Consider the following 21,423-nt stretch of genomic DNA (forward strand, 5'->3'; position numbering starts at 1 on the left):
ACCTCGAACTTTAGAGATTTTTCTCGTAAAAACAACATTTTACCCTTGATACTAATCTGCTTCAAGATTATTGTCTGGAATTTCCCAGTTATAGCATTTTCATTCAAATAGGAAGAAGTCCGCCTGTTTAGTGCTGCCTGCTGGGTGTTGTACTTCAAGAAAGGTACGCCATGGAGGTCTGGTAAATTAGACAGTATCACTGATCGTTTCATACAATATTGAAATAGTCACTTCCAAGTTATGGTTTTGATTATATTTAGGTTTTGTCTTAACGTATGTCTTGTCTTCTGTGCATATTTTAAAACCCTACTTTCTCAAAGTGTCGGATCTAAAAAGGATACAAGGCCAAAATAAAAAAAATTGTAAAAAAAACTAAAAAAAGAAAACCCAGAAAAAGTCACGACACTGTTGGTTATTTAAACCTCAAATTATCGACGCTATATTACATAAAAATATTATATACTACACATTATAAAAAAAACCCCAACAAATATGAATAATCTACATTGTCAACAAGAAAGACACACTGATGCACTGAATTGACAAGAAAGACACACTGATGTACTGAATTGAGAAAAATGGTTTCGTTGTAAACGTGTCTAGTAATGATGGTGTAACAAAGTCGTACCATTGTGGATTCAAATATCGTAAACAGTGCCGACAACGAAGGTGAAAAGGGGGGGGGGGGCAAGGGAAAATGTATTGATCTTGAAAACTAGTATATCATCTTTAGACTTCTAAACCATGATGAAACATTATTCTAAATATTCATAAGTACGGATTCATATAGCTCTCCAGGCTTTGATATTAGAATTTCAGGATTGCGGATTTAATTTTTTTGACCTTGAAAAAAATATATATTAGCTAGAAAACTAATACAGAATGTTTTTCTTAGACTTCTCTCACACTCACATTTCAGATTACTGATTTTAGTACGATATTTAGTTGTTGATTTTGTATTTCAATCGTGTTCTTGCAGAAATCGTATGATTTTTCTGTGTGTGTGTATGTGTGTCTGTGTTGTCTCTCTCTCTCTCTCTCTCTCTCTCTCTCTCTCTCTCTCTCTCTCTGTGTGTGTGTGTGTGATTGTGTGTGTGAGATTGTGTGTGTGTGTGTGTGAGATTGTGTGTGTGTGTGTGTGATTGTGTGTGTGTGTGTGTATGTGTGTGATATGTCATCGGTAGTGTATAAGGAAATAATAAAAACACACATTGCTCTGAATGCCAGAAATTTATTGAACATTTTGTCAATTTACATCCCCAGTTCCATTTCCGATTTCATTTCCATTTCCATCTGCATTTCCATCTGTATTTGAGTTGTCATTTACATCTCCAATTCCATCCCCTATTTCACCTCCATTTCCATCTGCATTATCATCGCTATTTCCATCTCCCTTTTCTTTTCTATTTCCATTTCTATCTCCATTTCCATCTTCCTCGCACATTTGGAATTTCATGCATGAACAAGACTGGGGTAATTTCAGTTTTATCAACTTGAAATCACAATCTCCACAGTAGACCCAGACACGAAAGTATCGGAATCCGGCATACATGCAGGAACTAGTCATTGGATAAATCTGGTAGCCAGCACAAGGTTCCCTACAATGGAAATCATAGCGTCAAACCATTGTACCGTATGTAGTTTCATATTCATTTTATGTTTCAATATTGATGACCATTTCAAATATATATGATTTTCCGCTTAAACAAAATCCACATAAAGAGATAGAGATGTATATGAACAGACAAACAGACAGAGTAGTATACCTTGGTGTTTGGCAAGATGCAGCTGTAACACATTGGTAATTAGGCTTAGCCACGTTGCACCATTCCTTTCCAATGTATACCTTAGTAACCAGTTTACGGTCGGTCGGACATGTTTCTTCTTGTCCATAGGAATAGTGATATCTGTTTCATATAAAAAGTATCTAGCATTTTTTATCTTTCATGTGACATATATGAAAAATCGTTGAACAAAAAAATTATCATGGATAGTAGAGATTGAGTGGGTACCAAAATTAGGTAAGAAAATGTGCACAAGGCAAAAAAAAAAAAAAAAAAAAAAAAAAAAAATTCTACAAAAACTGAACAGAAAGAAGAATACATTTCTGCTAATTATTCAGTTATTGATTTCCGTATTTCGTGTTTTATATTCCTGCCTCAACATTTTCACACGAAATATTTCTGATATATTTTCACATTACACCTGTGTCAAGATATACTTTCAAACATTTATCAGAGCCCAGTAAGAACTGTGAACTATCAGGTTCGATGACGTTTGCTCGTTTTTGTAGTCATTCTATCTCATACCCAGCAGAATTCAAATCCATTTAATTTCATTTCGGAACATGTCATATCCTCCAAATATATCTCGCTACTAATTTATATAAATTTGGAATCAGATAAAGTAGATTTAAGACCTGGTATATGTTTCTTAAATTTATTGCCCACTGATTTTGACTTCGAATAACTCCGTTTACCTGATCGAGATATAAGGCTCACGGCGGGTGTGACCGGTCGACAGGGGATGCTTACTCCTCCTAGGTACCCAATCCCACCTCTGGTATATCCAGGGGTCCGTGTTTGCCCAACTTTATTTTGTATTGCTTATAGGAGTTATGAGATTGATTACTGTTCGTTGTCTTCATCTTTCATCATGAACAAGCAACAGATTCACCGAATTTATTCCTTAAAAATATGATATTCATCATCTTTTGATGTCTCGATTGCATTCCTAAACATGTGCTTCATTCCGTTTCATATTTCAATATTATCAAGCAACGTTCAACAGATTTTATTCATAGTGATATTCCTATTTTTAAATCATGTGCACTGTATGGAAACACATGGTTTACTGATAAAAATGACATTTCGTATACATCTTATTGGAACACAGGAAGTACATCCTGATTAGACAAATGTGAATCTTAAACAATTGAGTAGTTGTAATTTCTAACGTAAACCGAATTCCAAGTGTGACCATAGACCATGTTTTAACGTTCACAAATCTGAAATATACAGTACATTCGCACTGTTCCATGATACATTTCTAGTGCTTGAGAGGAAGGTGTTTAAGGAATGGTCCCTAATATTCAAATACATGGTATTGAATACCTAGTATAGGACCTTCCCCTGGCCCCACAGGTCGTGGAATCTACAGATATTAATTCACATTTCACCAGGACGCGTGTACATGAATTCGAAATCATGTATGAAAGGTGAGGATAACGAAAAGTGATCAATCTCATAACTCCTATAAGCAATACAAAATAGATAGTTGGGAAACACGGACCCTTGTATATGACAGAGGTGGGATCATGTGCCTAGGAGGAGTAAGCATCCCCTGTCGACCGGTTACACCCGCCGTGAGCCCTATATCTCGATCAGGTTATCCGTAGTCAAAATCAGTGTGCCAAGAACGGCATAACAATCAGTAGGAAATACGTCAGCATTTGACCCAATGATAGGTTGTATTGGCAAAATAGATCATTATAACGAGCATAGAATTTGCGAAATATTAACTTTAAACGAGACTGTTGGAACTCCTGCAACGTCAACTTGTTTGTCAGTAGCCTGCTTCTATTTAAAATCTTACCATAAGCAGAACAAGCTCTTGCGTATCGAATCAGTTGAGAGATATAAACACCATATGCAGGTGATGATGGGATATTACTACATGAATATGGGAAGTTTACGATGGAGATGCTGAAATCACCCCGTTTGTCATACAGTTGAGTTGTTGGTTTGCCGTTAATATCTACTTTCGATAAAATATCTAAGTATGAAGCTCAAGTGGACGACTGTGTGGTGCCTTGTAGCCTTTTTGTTTTTTAGTGATTCGTAAAATATCTTCCATATAGGGCTACCGGAGAGTATGACCGGTCGACAGGGAACGATCACTCCTCCTGGGCACCTGATTTCACCTCTGGTATATCCAGAAGTCCGTGTTTGCCCAGCTCTCTATTTTGTTTCGCTTATAGTATTTACGAGATTGATCACTGTTTGTTATCTTCACCTTTCATAGATCACATTTTGAATCCCTTTTGTTATTTCACTTTTGTCCACACTTAATGACCTTATGTAAACAAGTCTATACTACAGAGATTATTATCACAGCTTTAATTATTCAGGAGATACTTTGCTGCGTAAATCATTACGAATTCCTATATAAATAGTGAAATGTAAAATTGAAATTATTCTATTATTGGACCATGGAGTTAACCCACTTGAATTTACACTAAATAACCTTGATATTGCAGTGGTTCCCTCGTAGTGTTTGGCATAAAATGAAGATACATTTAATGAACAATGCACAATCTCATAATTCCTATAGAGAATACAAACTTAACAATAGAACAAACACGGATTCCTAGACACATCAGAGATGGAATCAGGGTGCCTAGGAGGAGTAAGCATCTCCTGTTGATCAGTAACTATCGCCGTGAGCCTTGTAACTTTATCAGATTAATGGAGTAATGCGTAGTCAAATTTAGTATGTAAATAACTGTTGGTATGAAACACATCAGACATCAGTCGACCCAGTTACAGGTTGCATTTGTAAATGATACCGTTTTGATATAGAATTTTGATAGAAATCCTCTAATTATGCCTGTGTGAAACTTTGGAACCCTATTTAGCCCATTTTCTGGTCCCAAGGTCGGTGTTGTGAAGAAACGTAACAAATTTGAATCTACACCTTTAAAATTGCGTGTTTATTGATTTGACAAACTGTACCTTTCTGGATCTCAATGACAAGATTTCGAAAGAAGTTCTGTACATACTCTACTCTTCAATTTTGAAAACTCCATGGAAATCTCATCCTAGCTGATTTAGATCATGACTTGCTTTGATCTTTCATTATATACCATAAATTCAATGCAAGTTATAATTCTTTTCTCATCAACTGTTTTTAGAAAACAAATTTGAAACACTGAAAATATTTATACTATATCTTACAAACATAATCTACACATAAGGGGGTACGATGATTAACTGTAAAAAAAAAAAGTTTGTCGCGTTTACACGGCTATGCTTTATGTCAGTTTTGCTTGAAATTCGTCTCGTGAAAGGTGAAGATAATGAACAGTGATCAATCTCATAACTCCTGTAAGCAATACAAAATAGATAGTTGGACAAACATAGACCCCTTGACACACCAGAGGTGGGATCAAGTGTCTAGGAGGATTAGGCATCCCCTGTCTCATACGTCTTGCGAAGAAGTCAGAACAGACGACGAACAGACAACGGACAAAAGCTGGAGAGCTAACCAAAAAGCAACAAAAAACCCCATTATATTCACAAGAGATTTACTTATAGATTATCTTATACGAAAATATCTGATATGAAAATATCAAATTTCAATTGAAATGGAGACAATCTGTAACATCATAAGTATCAGACTGATAAGACAGGTTTTGTAAGTGCTCACGCTTTTTGGCATTCACTGTTCTTCAGGGATTCGTTAACCGCTGGGTAATCTTTTAGTGCGTTGTGAATTTGACTTCTGTAATCAATTTTAAAATATATAAAATTTACGGAAGACTACTTGTAATGTTAAGCAACTAAACAATACTTATGTTACCAACATTTCTAGCACTGAATCTACTAATACCATGTATGTGTGGGATTGTGTGAGAGAGTATGTGAGGTGTAAAGAAAGAGTTAGCGAGAAATTTACTTTTTTACATTAAAAAAATTCATATTTGATACTCTCCTGATTTTTGTGGACTGTAGTCCGTAACCAACAGACATTGTGTATTTTTTTGGATAGCCAATATGGTAGCAGTTATCCTTCTTATCATATCCGCTATCTTGATATTCATAATCCTCTGGTGATGGAGTCGTTCTAGCATCGATCATCAGGACCAGTGTCATGGTAACGATCATCAGAGACAGACGCATGATTCACAGCCTACAACGATCATCAGAGACAGACGCATGATTCACAACCTACAACGAGCATGAAATGAAGAAAATAGGAACAAAAAAACCCAATAATCATTTTGATTATTCATAACTATACTTGTATGGATGTTGAACGTCCTGAGACATATAGACGAGTAAATGAATATGCACATTTAATATATTGGAAAGTCTTTTTCAGAATCACTGCACCACTTGTTTTGAAACTTGTGCTCACATGACCCGAACAATAGAATTTTCCTATGATTTTTTCATATGCTTTTCATATTCGATGAAACTCTTTTCCTAAGCTGAATCAGCTGAAACGCTGAACGCAATTTGACAATATGTAGTAATTAGATAGGACAATTTGTTGGTATTACTAATTAGGGATGAAGGTTACTGAGTTCAATTCTTGTAACAATATCACTGTATTTTCATACACTTGTTTTTGAAAGAAACAATTAAAACTAGATAATGTCCTAAGACAGTAAAACCCGCACGCAAGTGTTTCCTTTAAAACATACTATCTATCTCACTTGTGTAACTAGCAAAGAAGCAACGATACTTACGATAAAACATACGATAAAACATACTCTATACCATATATATTCTTGCTGCATATATCAAGATTCATGAGTATTCTATTGGGTAAATACCCTAGGGTCATCCTAAATCCTATTTCATACTTGTTGAAATATATTTAAAACTACTGAAGTCCTAACCCTTAAACAATATAGTCCTGCTGCACATTAAATGTTTTTAAATATGTATCAGAAGTCAGTCAGAGGCAAACTAGAAATTCTTATTCAAATATTTTGTATATACCCAGGGCAAAAACAGAATGTTATAGAAGATCTTTCAGCATTTCAGGGAGCACAGTGTGGAATGCCTTGAATCAAAACATAAGAAACTCAACGAGTGTTGCGTGTTTTAAGAGAAATTATCTTAGAGATTATCACCATACTTTTTAAGCTTCATTTTGTATTCTATTTATCTTACATTCATAATTATTTCTTAAGTTTATATGTATTCTAGTTCTTTTAATCTGTGTTTATTTTACTAATATCTGTCTGTATGTATGTTATATGCAGGACCATATTGAAAACTAGCGTTATCGCTAAATATGTAATCCTGGTTAAATAAAGGTCTTATTATTATTATTATTATTATTATTATTTCAAAATGCATTGAATATTTGGATGGACAAATGTCCTTGGGTCATCCCAACCGCCATCGTCTTTTGATTGATCAAATATCTTAAAACGGTTGAAATTCCAACCCTTAAAGCATGTATATTCTTTTTGCATATGACACAATGTACTGAGCATCAAGTTTTTGTTCGTCTTTTTCACCCCATTTGTTCCTCAAAGTAAAACTGAAAAAATCAAAAACTTAATGGACATTAAATCATTTTATACAAGATGATTTGGCTATTGCCTAGAATGTATGAAGAGTTTTTGGAAACAGGGGTTTTTTTTAATAGAAAGAGCTTCCTTTTATTTTTCATTACCCCCATTTGGCCCCCAGGATAAAATCGAAAATTTCAAAACCTCATAGCACATCTACAGGACACAACCTCTCCTTTTCCATAAAGATTGATTGGCTAATGTTTAAAATAAAAAAGGAATTGGAGGAAGACGTAAGCGTAACAGAGAGACCCAGGTAACAACAATATACCCTTTGTTTAGAAAGTGTGGGTGTAATAGCATTTACATAACTATCTATCGCAAAGATTCAATTTTTTTTCCAGCAATGATTGCTACCTTCATCACCCGATAAAATAACAAAGACAGATATTTTATTGTTTATATTTACATTTTTATGTATTTTAAAGAATATGCAGATTAGATTTAAGTACTGAAATGTCATACCGGTAACCATTTCGTTACTTTAAAGGGACTGGTTCACGATTTTTGATAAAAAAATATTTTTCATTTTTGATGTTAAACATTAAAAATATAACTCATTTAATGTTGACAGCCAAATTTTTGACCTTCTGAATGCAAGAATGAAAGCAATATTTTAGCTTTAAATCTATGTTATGTAAATAAAGACTCGAGTCTTTTTATGTAAACAAACAAGCAAGTGAAATATTGATTTTGTAATATAATGCATCTTAATTTTGCATAGTCACAAATTGTAACTTTTAGATGATACATTTTACCCCAAAAATGCTTGAAATGTAAAAGATATAATAAACTTAGATCGATATCCATTTCTTTTGAAAATTTCGTAAACAATAGCATACCGTGATCTTTGTTTACAAAACAAATAACAACTGTCTCTAATATGAGCTTCTGTGATAATGTATAACCTTAATTTTCATGTGAAATATTTCAAATACATTAGACAGTGGATTTTGATCATTAAAGGTGAAAAACAAAATTTTGAGTAAAATCGCGAATAAGTCCCTTTAAATGGAATAGTCAATGTAAGCTTTGACCTTGATGATGCTCAATATTGGGTAACAACTGCTACGTGAACAGGTGGTATTAAAAATGGACCGAACTAATTTGCAACAAGTATGTATTCATTGTCTATGATGAAAATAATGTCAATTTCAAAAGAAATATAAGAGAAAAAGATTCAGAGAATGTAAATATTCAAGTATGAAAGCAACTAAGGAGTATTTTAAAACAAAAGAGAATCTAACATTCATCCTAAGATCGAACACCCATTAACCCCCTTCCCCACAATCACGCACTTTTACTCATATACCTTTGCCCTACAATCACGCACTTTAACGCAGTTTCAATGCGAATTAAAAATTTAATGCGTTTTATCGTTGATACAACGAAAAATGTTGATTTTTAAAATTATAATCTTGAGTGTTAAGACAAAATAGTGACAAAAAAGAGCGATTTGCCAGATTTATTTGATAGTCCCAACAGTAGCGAAGAGAGACAACTGGCACCGCAGATCCACTGTTTACCGACGGGGGAAATCTATCGCGGTATTGTAGAGGAATTATCCTTATTTCGTTTTGATTATTTTATTTCATTATTTCAATTTACATATTTTAAGTTACGTATCATCAAGATTATTGATGGTCAGGAGGATGATGTTGTTTATGTATAATGACAAATAGTGCCTCTACAGAACAAATATATGCATTTCCTCTCGGAGTTTACGCTTTCCTGCTGCGATTGAAAGTCTGAGCTGTGACCTGTAACCCTCTTTATATTTGCTACTAAAAGGAAAATAAAACTGCTGATATTATGCACGACATTAATCTTGATATCATTTAAAATCATTGGTGCATTAGAGATGATATATATCTCATAACATATGCGGTTGATCAGTGATCGTTATGTTCACCTTTTCGTACTAGTTTATCTTAGATAGCTGATTTTTGACAAAAGATCTAAACGATTATGTATTTCAATTACTTTTATGTAAAACATCTGTTCACAACCAAATCACGATACCAAATTCAGACTTAATGCAAGATTTGCTTTTCAAACAATATTTTTTTTTACACGTTCCCCATCTCCATCAAAAGACCTTACCATGTGCAAAATTACTTGGTACCATACGCTTGATGTTTTAACATACAAACACGTAGCCAAAATGTCCACTATTGCCAATCAAAATGACGAATGGCTACAAATGTGGACGAAAACAGAAAAAAGAAAACATTGAACACGATACACCGTTTTATTTTGAAAGAAATATTTAATTTCGGTTTAGTCATGTTCCGTCAAAAAGGATCCTATAAGCATGAAGAAAACCCATAAACAAAAATCTATAAAAGTTACGTACCGTAGAATTCAGATGGTGGAAACTGGGTACAATGCTTTTATACACCTTACTCTTCTGAGCGACAGAAGTAAAATGATGTCAATTTATGCTTCATGAAAATATACCATTTAAAGACCAATGAAATAAGAAAGCCAATGAACTTGTATGATAAATGTTAATTGGTCCAACTCATCTAAATGTGTACATTCTGTAATTTAATACTTAGAATTACAAATTAGCTTTACACACTATAGCATTTTCCTTTATCATATTATCCATTATCGATATGATGAAGGAAAAATGATGTGCCGATTCACGCACGTTTTTGATAGCAGCATCTTAAAAGAAACTTAATCCGTTAACTGTCGTGGTAGATAATAAAAAACACTATAGTGCTTGTCTATCTCTACCTGATCAAGTCTACTGGGGGTACAAATTTTGCTCTTTCATTAACCCACCGGTGTATATATTTCTATGAGACAGAGATCCTAAAGCTTCTGCATGGAAAGAAACAAAGTTCTTCCTGTGGCCTTCAACTCGACATTTAGATATTACACTATTTCTATTAACGATCGAGTATGTATTTTTGCTGTTAGACACTTTCTTCCCGAGGATACTTGTAATTCGATATAATAATATGTTCTTCCATATTCTGGTACTGAGTATAAAAAAGATTTCTCTTTGGAGTCTACACGGGGCACAGGCTCTAACAGAATGGTTGGTGAACCTCCAATTATCCTTCGATATGAAAGATTTGTCATTCGTACAATTTTCAAATAAGCAGCTCTGGTATGGAAATAGAAAATACTACTCAAAGTAAAGACCGTCATGTTTCATTAAGGGACATTTGAATGAAAGGTGAAGACCACAAACAGTGATAAATCTCATGACTCCTATAAGCATTACAATATAGAGAGTTGGACAAACACGGAACCCTGGATATACCAGAGGATTCCTTCATGAGCTCCAATTGTTCTTACAAAGCTTTAAACCCTGTGCTACATTGATCACTTTATATCAATATATTGATTCATTTATTAGTATTGTCACTAGTCGTAGTTTACGGACAAACACTTAGAGTCTGGTGGATTTCCTATCTGCACAAATTGTGCTCCTTTGTTAGCTGACGTGTTTTTATATTCTTGTGAAGCAGAGTTTATTCAAAAACTGCTACGTGAGAAGACAAACTCTTGCTGTCGCATTCAATCCGAAATTTAGATATATCGATGACGTTTCTTTTAACAATAATAATTTTCATTCATATGTCAATTCGATATATCTCTGTGAGCTCGAAATAAAAGACACCACAGAGTTGTCCACTTCTGCTATATACTTTGATATTCTATTAAAAAGTAGATATTAACGCCAAAGTAACAACTCAACTTTATGACAAACGGGATGATTTCAGTTTCTTCATCGTCAATTTCCTATATTTATGTAGCAATATTCCATTATCACCTGCACATGGTGTTTATATCTCTCAACTGATTCGATATGCAAGAGCTTGTTCTGCGTATGGTCTGTTTTTAAATCGAGTGAGGCTACTGACAAACAAATCGATGGTGCATGGGTTTCAACAGTCTCGTTTAAAATCAGCATTTCGCAAATTCGCTGGTCGTTATAACGATCTAGTTTGCCAATACATCCTATCATTGGGTCAAAGACTGTCTGACGTATTTCATGACGATTGTTCTGCCGTTCTTGGCACACTGATTTTGACTACGGATAACTCCGTTTACCTGATCAAGATATAGGGCTCACGGTGGGTGTGACCGGTCGACAGGGGGTGCTTACTCCTCTTAGACACCTGATACCAACTCTGGTATATCCAGGGGTCCGTTTTTGCCCAACTCTCTATTTTGTATTGCTTATGAGGAGTTATGAGATTGATCACTGCTCGTAATTGTCGCTTCTCATCATTAGGTCAAATGCTGTCTGACGTGTTTCATACCGATTGTTAAACCGTACTTCGCGTTGGATTTACATTACATCTGGCATGTGTTGTGGCACTGTACATTTCAGGTTTCTCCTTCACAGCTTTTAATATCTTCGTGAGGAGCAATGATAGGGGCTTGGTAGAACATTTACTATATTCAGCAATATATCTTTCTTTGAAGGGGTTATTGTGAAGTTTAGGAATCCAGTAAAGGTACAGCAACTCATATCCATCCATCCCATTCAATGGGGTATTAAATGTGTCTAAATCTGAAGCAAATGCTGTCTGACATGTTTCATACCGATTATTAGGCCGTTCTCTGCACACTGATTTTAACTAAGATTACTTCGTTTACCTGACCAAGATATAAGACTCATGGCCGGTTTGACCGGTCGACCGGGGATGGCTATTCCTCCTAGGCACCTGGTCCCACCTTTGTCATATCCAGGGACCATGTTTTATCTACTCTTAATTTTGTATTCTCTGTATAGATGATATGAGATTGATCATTGTTCCTTATCTTCACCCTTTCATTGAATATAAATCAAGATTCTTGCATATAAATACGAAGATTATTGAATATATATGAAATTCTTTTTAATACAAATCAAAATGTGTATACTATTACAACGTTTTACAATATATATACTTCCGTAAAGGAAAAAAGCCAAAACTGGCTCTACCAGTAGGTTTTTTATATTTCATATATAGATGACACATGACCGGGATTTTTATTTGGTACGAAGACCTTTGACCTAGTGACCTTTGATTTGGATTTGACCTAGTTTTCAAAAACTGTAATCTTGGCTATTTCTTTTCGACCAATATCAATAGGGATTTGATATTTTACATATAGATGTCTCATGAAGAGGCTATGGACCTAATGACCTTGGACTCTGACCTACTTATCTTAGACTTGAAGGTAATTCCACCCTTCTAGAAATATAGGTTCAATTTTATATTTTATTGTTGATTTTTCAAATAATACATCTTGATAACAAATAAAAAAAAGAATAAAATAATGTTGCAGTATTGATGTTTTTATCAATTGGCACGTTATCAACGTCTGAAAATTGCAATTTTTCCTAAAAAGCATTCCCAAAATTTAACACTAACTGGTTAAAATGATATAATAGTACATGAACCCATAACCATTTTCATGAAACTTTTTCTTTGAACAAAATATACAAAAACGCTAGTGAAAAATAAAGGAAATCTATCGCACAATGGACTTAATAAAGGGTTTAATGAAAACAGAGTTATTGTCCTTGTATTCAATATTTTGAAACATATAATTGATTATTCATATATAACTTCGATTTTTGAAATATATTATGGTTAACAAGAATTTTTACAATAACTATTGAAAAACATTCCAACAAAATTTATGTTCCTGTCATGCATAAATCTTAATAAATCATTGACTTTGCGAAGTCTTATGACGTAAAATGAGGGTGGAAGTACGTTAACATTGATTATATATTTTGAGGTAAGGGGATAAGACCAGGCCTTACAAATAGGGTACTAAAACGTTTTATATAATGACATTGACCTTAAAATCTTACTTTTTAAAACCTTTATCATTTTGAACCAAGATATGTTAAGTAGAATCATGCTTCCCGGCGAGCTGTGTTGTCTCTTCACAAGTCTTTGTTTCATGTTCTGGTTACATTTTACAATCCGACATTCTGTTTAATCAGATACATTTTTCTCCTAGAGCATGTCGGCTTAAACAGGTCTCGCTGTATAGATTTGTGAATGACATTTGGTCAGATCACTTGAATGGTTTGGTAGACGTCCTCGTCAATCGAATGTAGAGGAAGTTCTTGGTCCATTTTCACTTTCTCCGCCACGGTTTTCACCTGTACTCTAACTGCTTCGTCTATACGCTGTTTTGTAGAAAGAAGTATTTTTTTAATTAAAATTTTTTCCCAAACTCTGGTTCATCAATCGGTATAACTCGATAATGTACATTAAACTAGTTAACGTGAGTAACTTTACCTTCAATTCATCTATGTCAGTTAAACGTTTGTCAAGAATCTTCTTCTTAAAGGTATCTATAGGGTCTTTTGTTAGTCTGATTACACCCAAGTCTTCTTTCGCACTGTCACTAAAATACAAACATTTCTAACTAGTTTAAATTGTTTGTTCTACATATCATAACTACAGTGTTAGCTAAACATTATATTAATTTGCTTCTGGACAAAAGACTTTAACCTCTGTGCTAGCTAATCATGCGTTAAACCTAACCAACCGGGCCCATATACCGATAACATTACGTTTTATTCATGACAATATCACGACATGAATGGTGGCTGACGTATTTCATACCAATGACCGTTCTTTGCATACTAAGTTTGACTAAAGGTTATTCCCTTTACCTTATCGAGATATAGGTCTCACGACGGGTGTAACCGGCGAACAGGAGATATTTACTCCTCCTAGACACCTGCTCTCACCTCTGGTATGTCGTCCAGGAGTCCGTGTTTGCCTTACTCTTAATTTTGTAATCTTTATAGAAATTATGAGATTTTCACTCTCCGTTATCTTCATTTTTTCATGTATAACTATCCAGCTACAAATATCTACGTGTTCGACTGATAACAAAAACAAATATATCAAAGCTTTAAATCTGATAAAAGATTTTGGTGAATTGTTATGGGGAATATGTCCTGTCTTGTAATTTTTATCACTCGGTCTTCAGTGTGCATTCTCTCCACGGAATGAACACAGCACACAGAGAAATATTCGCCCAAGTTTTATTTTCGCTCCTTTCGCTCATGTTGTCAGTGACTGGACAGAACCGTTTTCTTCCTTACTCCTGTGTGACAACAACTGTGTCTGGGCGAACTAAGAACGGGGCGAACTCGTTTGTAATTACAGAAGTTCGAAAAAACACGGGGTGAAAAAAGCACGGGCCGAAAAAAAGAAAACACGGGGCGGAAACAAAACTTCATATATTGGCATATATACTTTAAGAAATAATAGTTCTTTTACTACTTAAACTCATTATAATTTCATCAAGTCTGTTTCTGTACTTTATTTCGTAGATACAAAATGGAAATCAAATATACAAATGAAGCTACCCTACCTCATAGCTTCTTCGCCAACGCGATGGCCACTATATCGATATGAAATAGCCTCAATGAGGATTGGGCCGCTATTCAGAGCGTGGTCTCTGGCAAACCTTAGGGCTTCTCGCACTGCTAGAACATCCATCCCATCCACCTTAACAATGAAATCGATGAGTAGGTCTTCATATATAATAGAATCACAACTTAATTCCATTCTCTTAATGCCATTATTTGATAAAAGTGTATAAAGTGTATTAAGTACAATAAAACTAATGAATTATCCAATAAAATATATACGTCATCGTACCTTTTAAGATGCGAGACATACATAACCAGAATCATATATCAACGTCAGAAATTCTTTTGCAATTTTTCCTTTAACAGTATGATCAAAATTTCACAAAAACGGGCTTTAACGATATAATAGTATTCATGACAATTTCATGAAGCTGTTTCTTTACAACAATATATAAAATGTCTATGAAAAATTAAGGAAATATATCGCATCATGGAAATCAATGAAAACAGTCATCGTCCATGGATGCAATATCTTGAAACATATCATTGATTATTCATATATAACTTATACTTTTGAAATATTTTATGTCTAACAAGATTCTGTACAATAACTATCGGAAAAGATTTCAAAATTTTGGTGTTCCAATTTTGCAAAATCTTATGACATCGCATTTGCCACCACCTGCCACCACACGGGACCTCCGTTTTTACGGTCATATCCGAATGACCCGTGATTCTCACTTCTAAATGCTGAGAGTTTAGCGGAGGAGCAATCACTACCCATGTTTACGCCGTAGGTCTGACGCAATCATGGCACGAGCGGGGCTAAAACTCACGACCTCCAGGTTACGAAGTAAACACTCTACCACTGAGTTAAGGCGACTGACAAACTGTATAAAATTTACATATATGAAATATAATAGATCTTGCTTATATGGAATCTACATAATATATCCTTGGTGGTTTGTTACCACCAGATTATTCGGTATGTTACAATATTCAGACTGGGTGGGGTGTTACAATTTACTTGTAATCCTGGGAGGTAGTCTCCTCTGGTATAGTAGTCTGTGCAGGCTGCGGCCATTTCCGGTGTGGTCGAGACACTGTAAAAATTATTTTCACATAAATAGATGCAAGGAAGGTTCCAAAGCTTCGCCATATTGAAAGCCTCGAAATGCTGGCCTTGGTTGGCTGCACCCTCCCCAAACACAGACAGAGATACATTGGACTTCTCGTTATATTTCATGGCGAACCCCACTCCAGTTCCAAGGGGAACCTGTGCAAGAATATACTTGAGTAAGACTAAAACACTGAGACTTGACACATTCTCCTACGTTATATATAACTCTAAACACTCTAAACACTTTCTACATATCCGTAATTTTTAAATTTTACTCCGAAAAAAGGAGATTTTGTAAACTTAGTGTAGTTTAAGTGCTAGGTGTATTTTTCTGTTGTTTTGTTATTCTTTGTTAATATTAGTCATTTTAGTGCTTTGTATATACCTGATCAAGATATAGGGTCACGGCAGGTGTGACCGGTCGACAGGAGATGCTTACTCTTCCTAAGGTACCTGATCCTACCTCTGGTATGCCCAGGGGTCCGTGTTTGCCAAATTCTTTATTTTGTGTTTCTTATAGGAGTAAAGAGTTTGAACACTGTTCGTTATCTTCACTTTTCATGTAAGAATTAATGAGTGAGGAATATTTACCGAAGCTCCAATCAGTCCATTTCCACCGTACATGTTCTCGGAGTACATATGCATTGCTCCACCTTTTCCCTTACAGCAACCAGAAGATCTCCCTAACAAACATTCAAAGAAGACGTTAGTGACGGTGCATACTGTATACAGGGCAAATTTCACCCCCGTTTTATTTACGACCATTTCGCAACTAACCCAAAAAGGGTGAATGCATAACTGGGTGAATATACATTCGTTCATCAGAGTAGGAAGTTTTGGGCGAATATAAATATGGATGAAAACATTGTTCATTGTCTTTGGACGAAAACAGCACGTTACGAATTTTTTTCTGGATACAGTATCGTATTCAAAATGTTCAAAGGAGCTTTCCCTGCGTAGACATTAATATGTTACATAATTAATTTATAGGTTAGGCTTTCTGTATGGTGATAAAGGTAATGATGACTATATTTTGCTCCATTTTATCAATTTTTGTTCAATTCGAGTGTGGTCTAAGTTCTACTCTACAGCAGCAAAACATGGAAACTGACAAAGGATGACGATCAAATCCTGGATACCTTCCTACAAAAACCTAAGAAGATCCGAATCCTGCGGACATACTGGTCTCAAAAGGTACAAAACGAAATAGTGAAGGAAAGAGCAGGAATGGAACCCATTAGGAGCATTGTAAGGAGAAGGAGGTGGAAATGGATAGCGCATGCTTTGTGAATGGACAAGACCAAGTACGCTATAGTAGCATGTGCATGGACTCCTGAAATAAAGCGCAAGAGAGGCACACCTACAGAAACATAGAGAACAGCAAAGAAAAAAGAAATGAAATTGGATTCAAGACTTAGACCGAGGCAAGTAGGGAGTCAAAACAAAGGTCAGAATAGAGGGGAATTATTCACATCCCTATTCTCCACAGGGAGAGAAGGAAATAAGTCAAGACTTCATTTCATCAAATCTATTTTAAGAACTGAAAACACGGAGTGTTATAGGTCTGTATAGCATTTCATAAGATTCTGTTTATGGGGATAATGTTAGGTAATTGTAAATTGATCTTAATTACGCTTATGTCTTGGACATAGTTACTTAACAGTGGATCATAATGACATTGATTCGATGCTCAAAAGGGCAAAAATGGATACGACGAAAACGCTACCCAGGCCTGTGTTGTCTGTGCTATCGTCCGTATTATATGAACCGACAACGGAAGGTGTTTCACATTTCAAATGAAATACCTAATATAAATGGAGAGATGAACTTGTATGGTATTTCAAATGAAGCACCAGGTATGAACGAAGGGATGAAGGTGGTTGACATTTCAAATGAAACGGAGGGATGATGTCTGATGGAGCACCCGGTTTAAAGACTAGCTAGCCAGAAAAATGATTTTAAAAAGGGCACTGTCAACTAGAGAATTGTCTTTATGATGTTGGTTCATACCTGCAAATTCACCGAGAATCTTCTCCACGGATATCCCCCGGGCGTACGCCCAGCCGTGTATACGGTATGTACCAACCAATATGTCCTGCGGAGTTATCGCTGCCTCTACACCTACACGTACAGCTTCCTGTTTAAGGATATAGTGTGTGTGTACTTCATTCTACATCCCCTCTGTTTGGGCAGAAATTGTATTTAAACTTAAGTAGCAACTACCCCCCCCCCCCCACTTGAATATTTTATGGATCCGCCAATAGAAATTGATTTGATAGTAAGATTATACGTGTATATTGACACCGTTTTACCATTCCTTCACACAAATGCAGCATTCCCCGTATGTGTCGGTCTTCATATAACGACTGTGCTTCGTATCCTATTTCTCTCATTCCAAACATGACCTTGTAATAGTTGAGGGCATCTGTCCTCGTCAGGAGAGTGTTAGTGGGCGGGCCACACTCCAGCTTATGGAGAAGACAACGCTAATAAAATTGGAAAATATTGAAGAAAAGTTCACTACCCATCTAAAATTCTTTTAAAGAATACATTTTTAAAACGGAACATAAAGCGAAATATGAACTGAACAATCAAAGAAAATATGACCCCCTCTAAAAAATAGAACACGTTACAACAATCACTTTAAAATTTAAAAAGCAATCAGGCAAAATATCATAATACAAGTTTTCATATTATTATTGTTTGTCATTTTATAATTTTTTAATTATTTGGGTGGGTGTTGAGAGAAAAATTGCAATATGACAGATTTATACTTAAGAAATATTTCTACAATACCAGCAATTATTTTTTAAAGTATTGAATAGGTGACTTACCTCTATATCAAAAGCAGCCTCTTTCACATAATTTCTATAAGACGGACGTTGTGGTAATGTCTACAAAAACGTTAATTGTTATCCGAATTGTTTGTGAAAACAAATTTTTATCGGATAGAATGAGAAAGCATGGTGTGTGGGTATGACAGATTGAATCGCATAACTCCTAAAAGCAATACAAAATAGAGAGTCGGACAAACACGGGCCCCAGACATACCAGAGGTGGGATCAGGTGCCTTGGAGGAGTAAGCATCCCCTGTTGACCGGTCACACCCGCCGTGAGCCCTATATCTTGATCAGGTAAACGGACTTATCTGTAGTCAAAATTAGTGTACCAAATCGGCCCTAACAATTGGTATGAAATAAATCAGACGCATTTAACCCAAAGATAGGTTGAATTGGCAAACTAGATTGTTATAACGACCATAGAATTAGCGAAATGCTGAATTTAAATGAGACTGTTGAAACCCCTGCACCATCAATTTATTTGTCAGTAGTCTGCCTCGATTTGAAAACTGATCACACGCAGAACAAGCTCTTGTGTATCGAATCTGTTGAGAGATATAACCACCATATGCAGGAGATTATGGAATATTGTTACATGAATATGGAAAGTTGGCGATGGAGAAGCTGAAATCATCCCGTTTATCATTAAGAATAGTTGTTAGTTTGCAGTTAATATCTATTTTCAATAAAATATCAAAGTATGAAGCAGAGGTGGACGACTGTAGTGAATTGTTTTATTTCGAGTTCCCAGGGAGATATTGAATCGATATATGAATGAAAATTGGCATTGTTAATAGTTAAAACGTCATCGATATATCTAAATGTCGCATTGAAGGCCACAGCAAGATATTTTTTCTTCTCACGTAGACGTTTTTGAATAAATTCTGCTTCATATGAATATAAAAACAGATCAGCTAACAAAAGGAGCACAATGTGTGCCCATGGTTTTTCCAAAATACTGTTGGAAGACCTGATCACAAAAGACCACGAATATATTGTCAATGGGGAACTACAGCATATTTTTTATTTCAACTTCAGAGCACAGTACTTCTGCGTGGTATCAGATTGGTGCTAACAAAATAAATTCTTGGATGATTGATCACTAGATATTTCCGTTTTCCATTTTTGTTGAAGAAGCAACTGTCTATAATGTCAAAAAGTCTAGTCCTTAATTCATCGTGAGGAATGATCATGTAAAGTGTTGAAAAGCCATACGTTTATTTTGTTGATTTGAGAAAAGTTTTGCGATTTTAAGTTTACTCAAAGCTCTTTGGAATTCTTTATAATCCACATTTGATTCACACCACCTCTGTCATATGTAGTCGCGCAGTACGTTTGAAGTTTCTCCTTCACAGCTGTTCATATTTTCGTGAGGAGCAAAGGTAGAGGCTTGGTATAACACTTACTGGACCCAGCAATATATCTTTGTAAGGGTTTTCATGAAGTTAAGGAATCCAGTATAGGTACAGTAACTCATACTCGTCTGACCCATTGACTGGGATATTAAATGTGTCCAAAACTGAAGCATGGTTTTGAAGTATTCAATCTTTTGAAAGGGGAGTTGGAGTATAAGTACGATTACCAAAAGTGGAATTTAATGCCAAGTTCTTTTAAAATACAGTTGTAATAATGAGTCTTACATTATTTGACAATTTTGTTCTTTGTTCAGTAATTTCGTTTCCCATGATGTTAAATTTAATTTTCTTTTAGTTTGTTATTTAGACTTTTAGTCCCCCTCCACCCTGATATTAGGTAGACATTTATATAGGCATCTGTACATTACAACAATAAAAAAGAAGGCTCTCTAGTTAATGTAAAATAAAAAAGAAAATAAAGATTTTTAATTTTTTTTTATCCATTTCCTTTTCTTTAATCCACATGTACAACGTGAATATATTTACAAAGTCTTGGCATTTTCACCGTTAAACACAGAAGATACTACATTCACACTTCATAATAATTTCAACATGACCTCCTATCATTCTTTATTTCATTTGAATTCAGAATACAGTTATTCTTTTTTTTTTATTTAAATCAAATTCACACACATTGATGAAATTAAAGAAACTTTTAAGTGGAAAAAGGTTCAGAATTGATCATACATAAATATTTTTAAATGCATTGACAAAGGCATCTGAAGCAGCTAGAATTAAATTAATAGTAAACAGAATCAAATTTTAAAATCCGTCCTTTCCATAATATACTTTAGAATTCTTATAGAGAAACACCGAAGCGACAACTCACCCTCTTAAATAACTTCCAACATTTGTTCCTGTGTATCGCACTCATTTCAGCGACTGGGTGTTCTGTCTGGGGTGGTGAGCATTGAAAATGCTACATGTAATTATGAAAAAATATCAAAAATAAGATTCATTCTTATATTTTTAGAAGAAGTCGTATCTCTCAAAGTCTCAAACTGTAGGGGATATATATATACTTTGATGAGTAACAATAGATGTACAAAACTTGCTTCTTTGATAACAGAAGTGACTTATGTTAAAAATAGATATCACAGAGAGAGAGAGAGAGAGAGAGAGAGAGAGAAATTTTGAAGATCCATGCTACAACAATCCAAAATTAAGAAAAAGAAGCATTCTGAGAGTATTGCATGGCAAAAATAGTCCCCTACCGGTTGCAAAAATTCCTGGACCGCAACAATATTCAAAGTTCATTATGTAGGTTATGGTAAAAGGGAAAATTGGGGAACCAGGATAGGAATAGTTAAAAAATCAACTACTGTTCAAGTAGAGACAAGACCAGGAAAAAAGACAAATTTATCATTAGATTTAGT

At 34.9% G+C, this 21,423-nt stretch overlaps 2 protein-coding genes and 1 long non-coding RNA gene across 4 annotated transcripts; all 3 read right to left on the bottom strand.

The window, feature by feature from the left end:
- Positions 1-1,770: 1,770 nt before the first annotated feature.
- LOC125660493 (uncharacterized) lies at positions 1,771-9,726 on the bottom strand. 2 transcript variants are annotated; one of them, XR_007364372.2, is made up of 3 exons: positions 9,666-9,726; positions 5,428-5,910; positions 1,771-1,907 (listed from the first exon to the last, which is right to left on the bottom strand). It is a non-coding gene; the product is annotated as an uncharacterized LOC125660493 (long non-coding RNA). The 2 variants fall into 2 exon arrangements; XR_007364371.2 differs by having other exon boundaries at positions 5,428-5,948; positions 9,666-9,721.
- A 2,878-nt stretch (positions 9,727-12,604) lies between these two features.
- Positions 12,605-15,456, bottom strand: LOC130050590 (pyruvate dehydrogenase E1 component subunit alpha type I, mitochondrial-like). Its single transcript, XM_056150824.1, has 4 exons — positions 15,384-15,456; positions 14,672-14,834; positions 13,582-13,690; positions 12,605-13,469 (listed from the first exon to the last, which is right to left on the bottom strand). Exons 1-4 carry the CDS (start codon positions 15,454-15,456, stop codon positions 13,350-13,352), a joined length of 465 nt encoding a protein of 154 aa, XP_056006799.1. The 3' UTR covers positions 12,605-13,349.
- A 183-nt stretch (positions 15,457-15,639) lies between these two features.
- LOC125658612 (pyruvate dehydrogenase E1 component subunit alpha, somatic form, mitochondrial-like) lies at positions 15,640-20,921 on the bottom strand. Its single transcript, XM_048889920.2, has 5 exons — positions 20,877-20,921; positions 18,105-18,278; positions 17,803-17,929; positions 16,384-16,475; positions 15,640-15,948 (listed from the first exon to the last, which is right to left on the bottom strand). The coding sequence occupies exons 1-5, from the start codon at positions 20,919-20,921 to the stop codon at positions 15,640-15,642; spliced, it is 747 nt and encodes a 248-aa protein (XP_048745877.2).
- Positions 20,922-21,423: the final 502 nt, after the last annotated feature.

This window comes from Ostrea edulis, chromosome 9 (genome assembly GCF_947568905.1).
Source record: "Ostrea edulis chromosome 9, xbOstEdul1.1, whole genome shotgun sequence".
Taxonomy (NCBI): domain Eukaryota; kingdom Metazoa; phylum Mollusca; class Bivalvia; order Ostreida; family Ostreidae; genus Ostrea; species Ostrea edulis.

Bases quoted from the DNA above. Each gene is read 5' to 3' on its own strand.
- LOC130050590 (XM_056150824.1), bottom strand. From the start codon at position 15,456: ATGGGTAGTGATTGCTCCTCCGCTAAACTCTCAGCATTTAGAAGTGAG. The intron at 14,835-15,383 runs GTAAAAACGGAG...TTATATATGAAG, and splicing joins CGGGTCATTCGGATATGACC to ACCTACTCATCGATTTCATT. The intron at 13,691-14,671 runs GTAGGGTAGCTT...TTTGTATTTTAG, and splicing joins GTTGGCGAAGAAGCTATGAG to TGACAGTGCGAAAGAAGACT.
- LOC125658612 (XM_048889920.2), bottom strand. From the start codon at position 20,921: ATGAGTGCGATACACAGGAACAAATGTTGGAAGTTATTTAAGAGG. The intron at 17,930-18,104 runs GTAAAACGGTGT...ATCCTTAAACAG, and splicing joins TGCATTTGTGTGAAGGAATG to GAAGCTGTACGTGTAGGTGT. The intron at 15,949-16,383 runs GTAAATATTCCT...ATTCTTGCACAG, and splicing joins ATGGACTGATTGGAGCTTCG to GTTCCCCTTGGAACTGGAGT.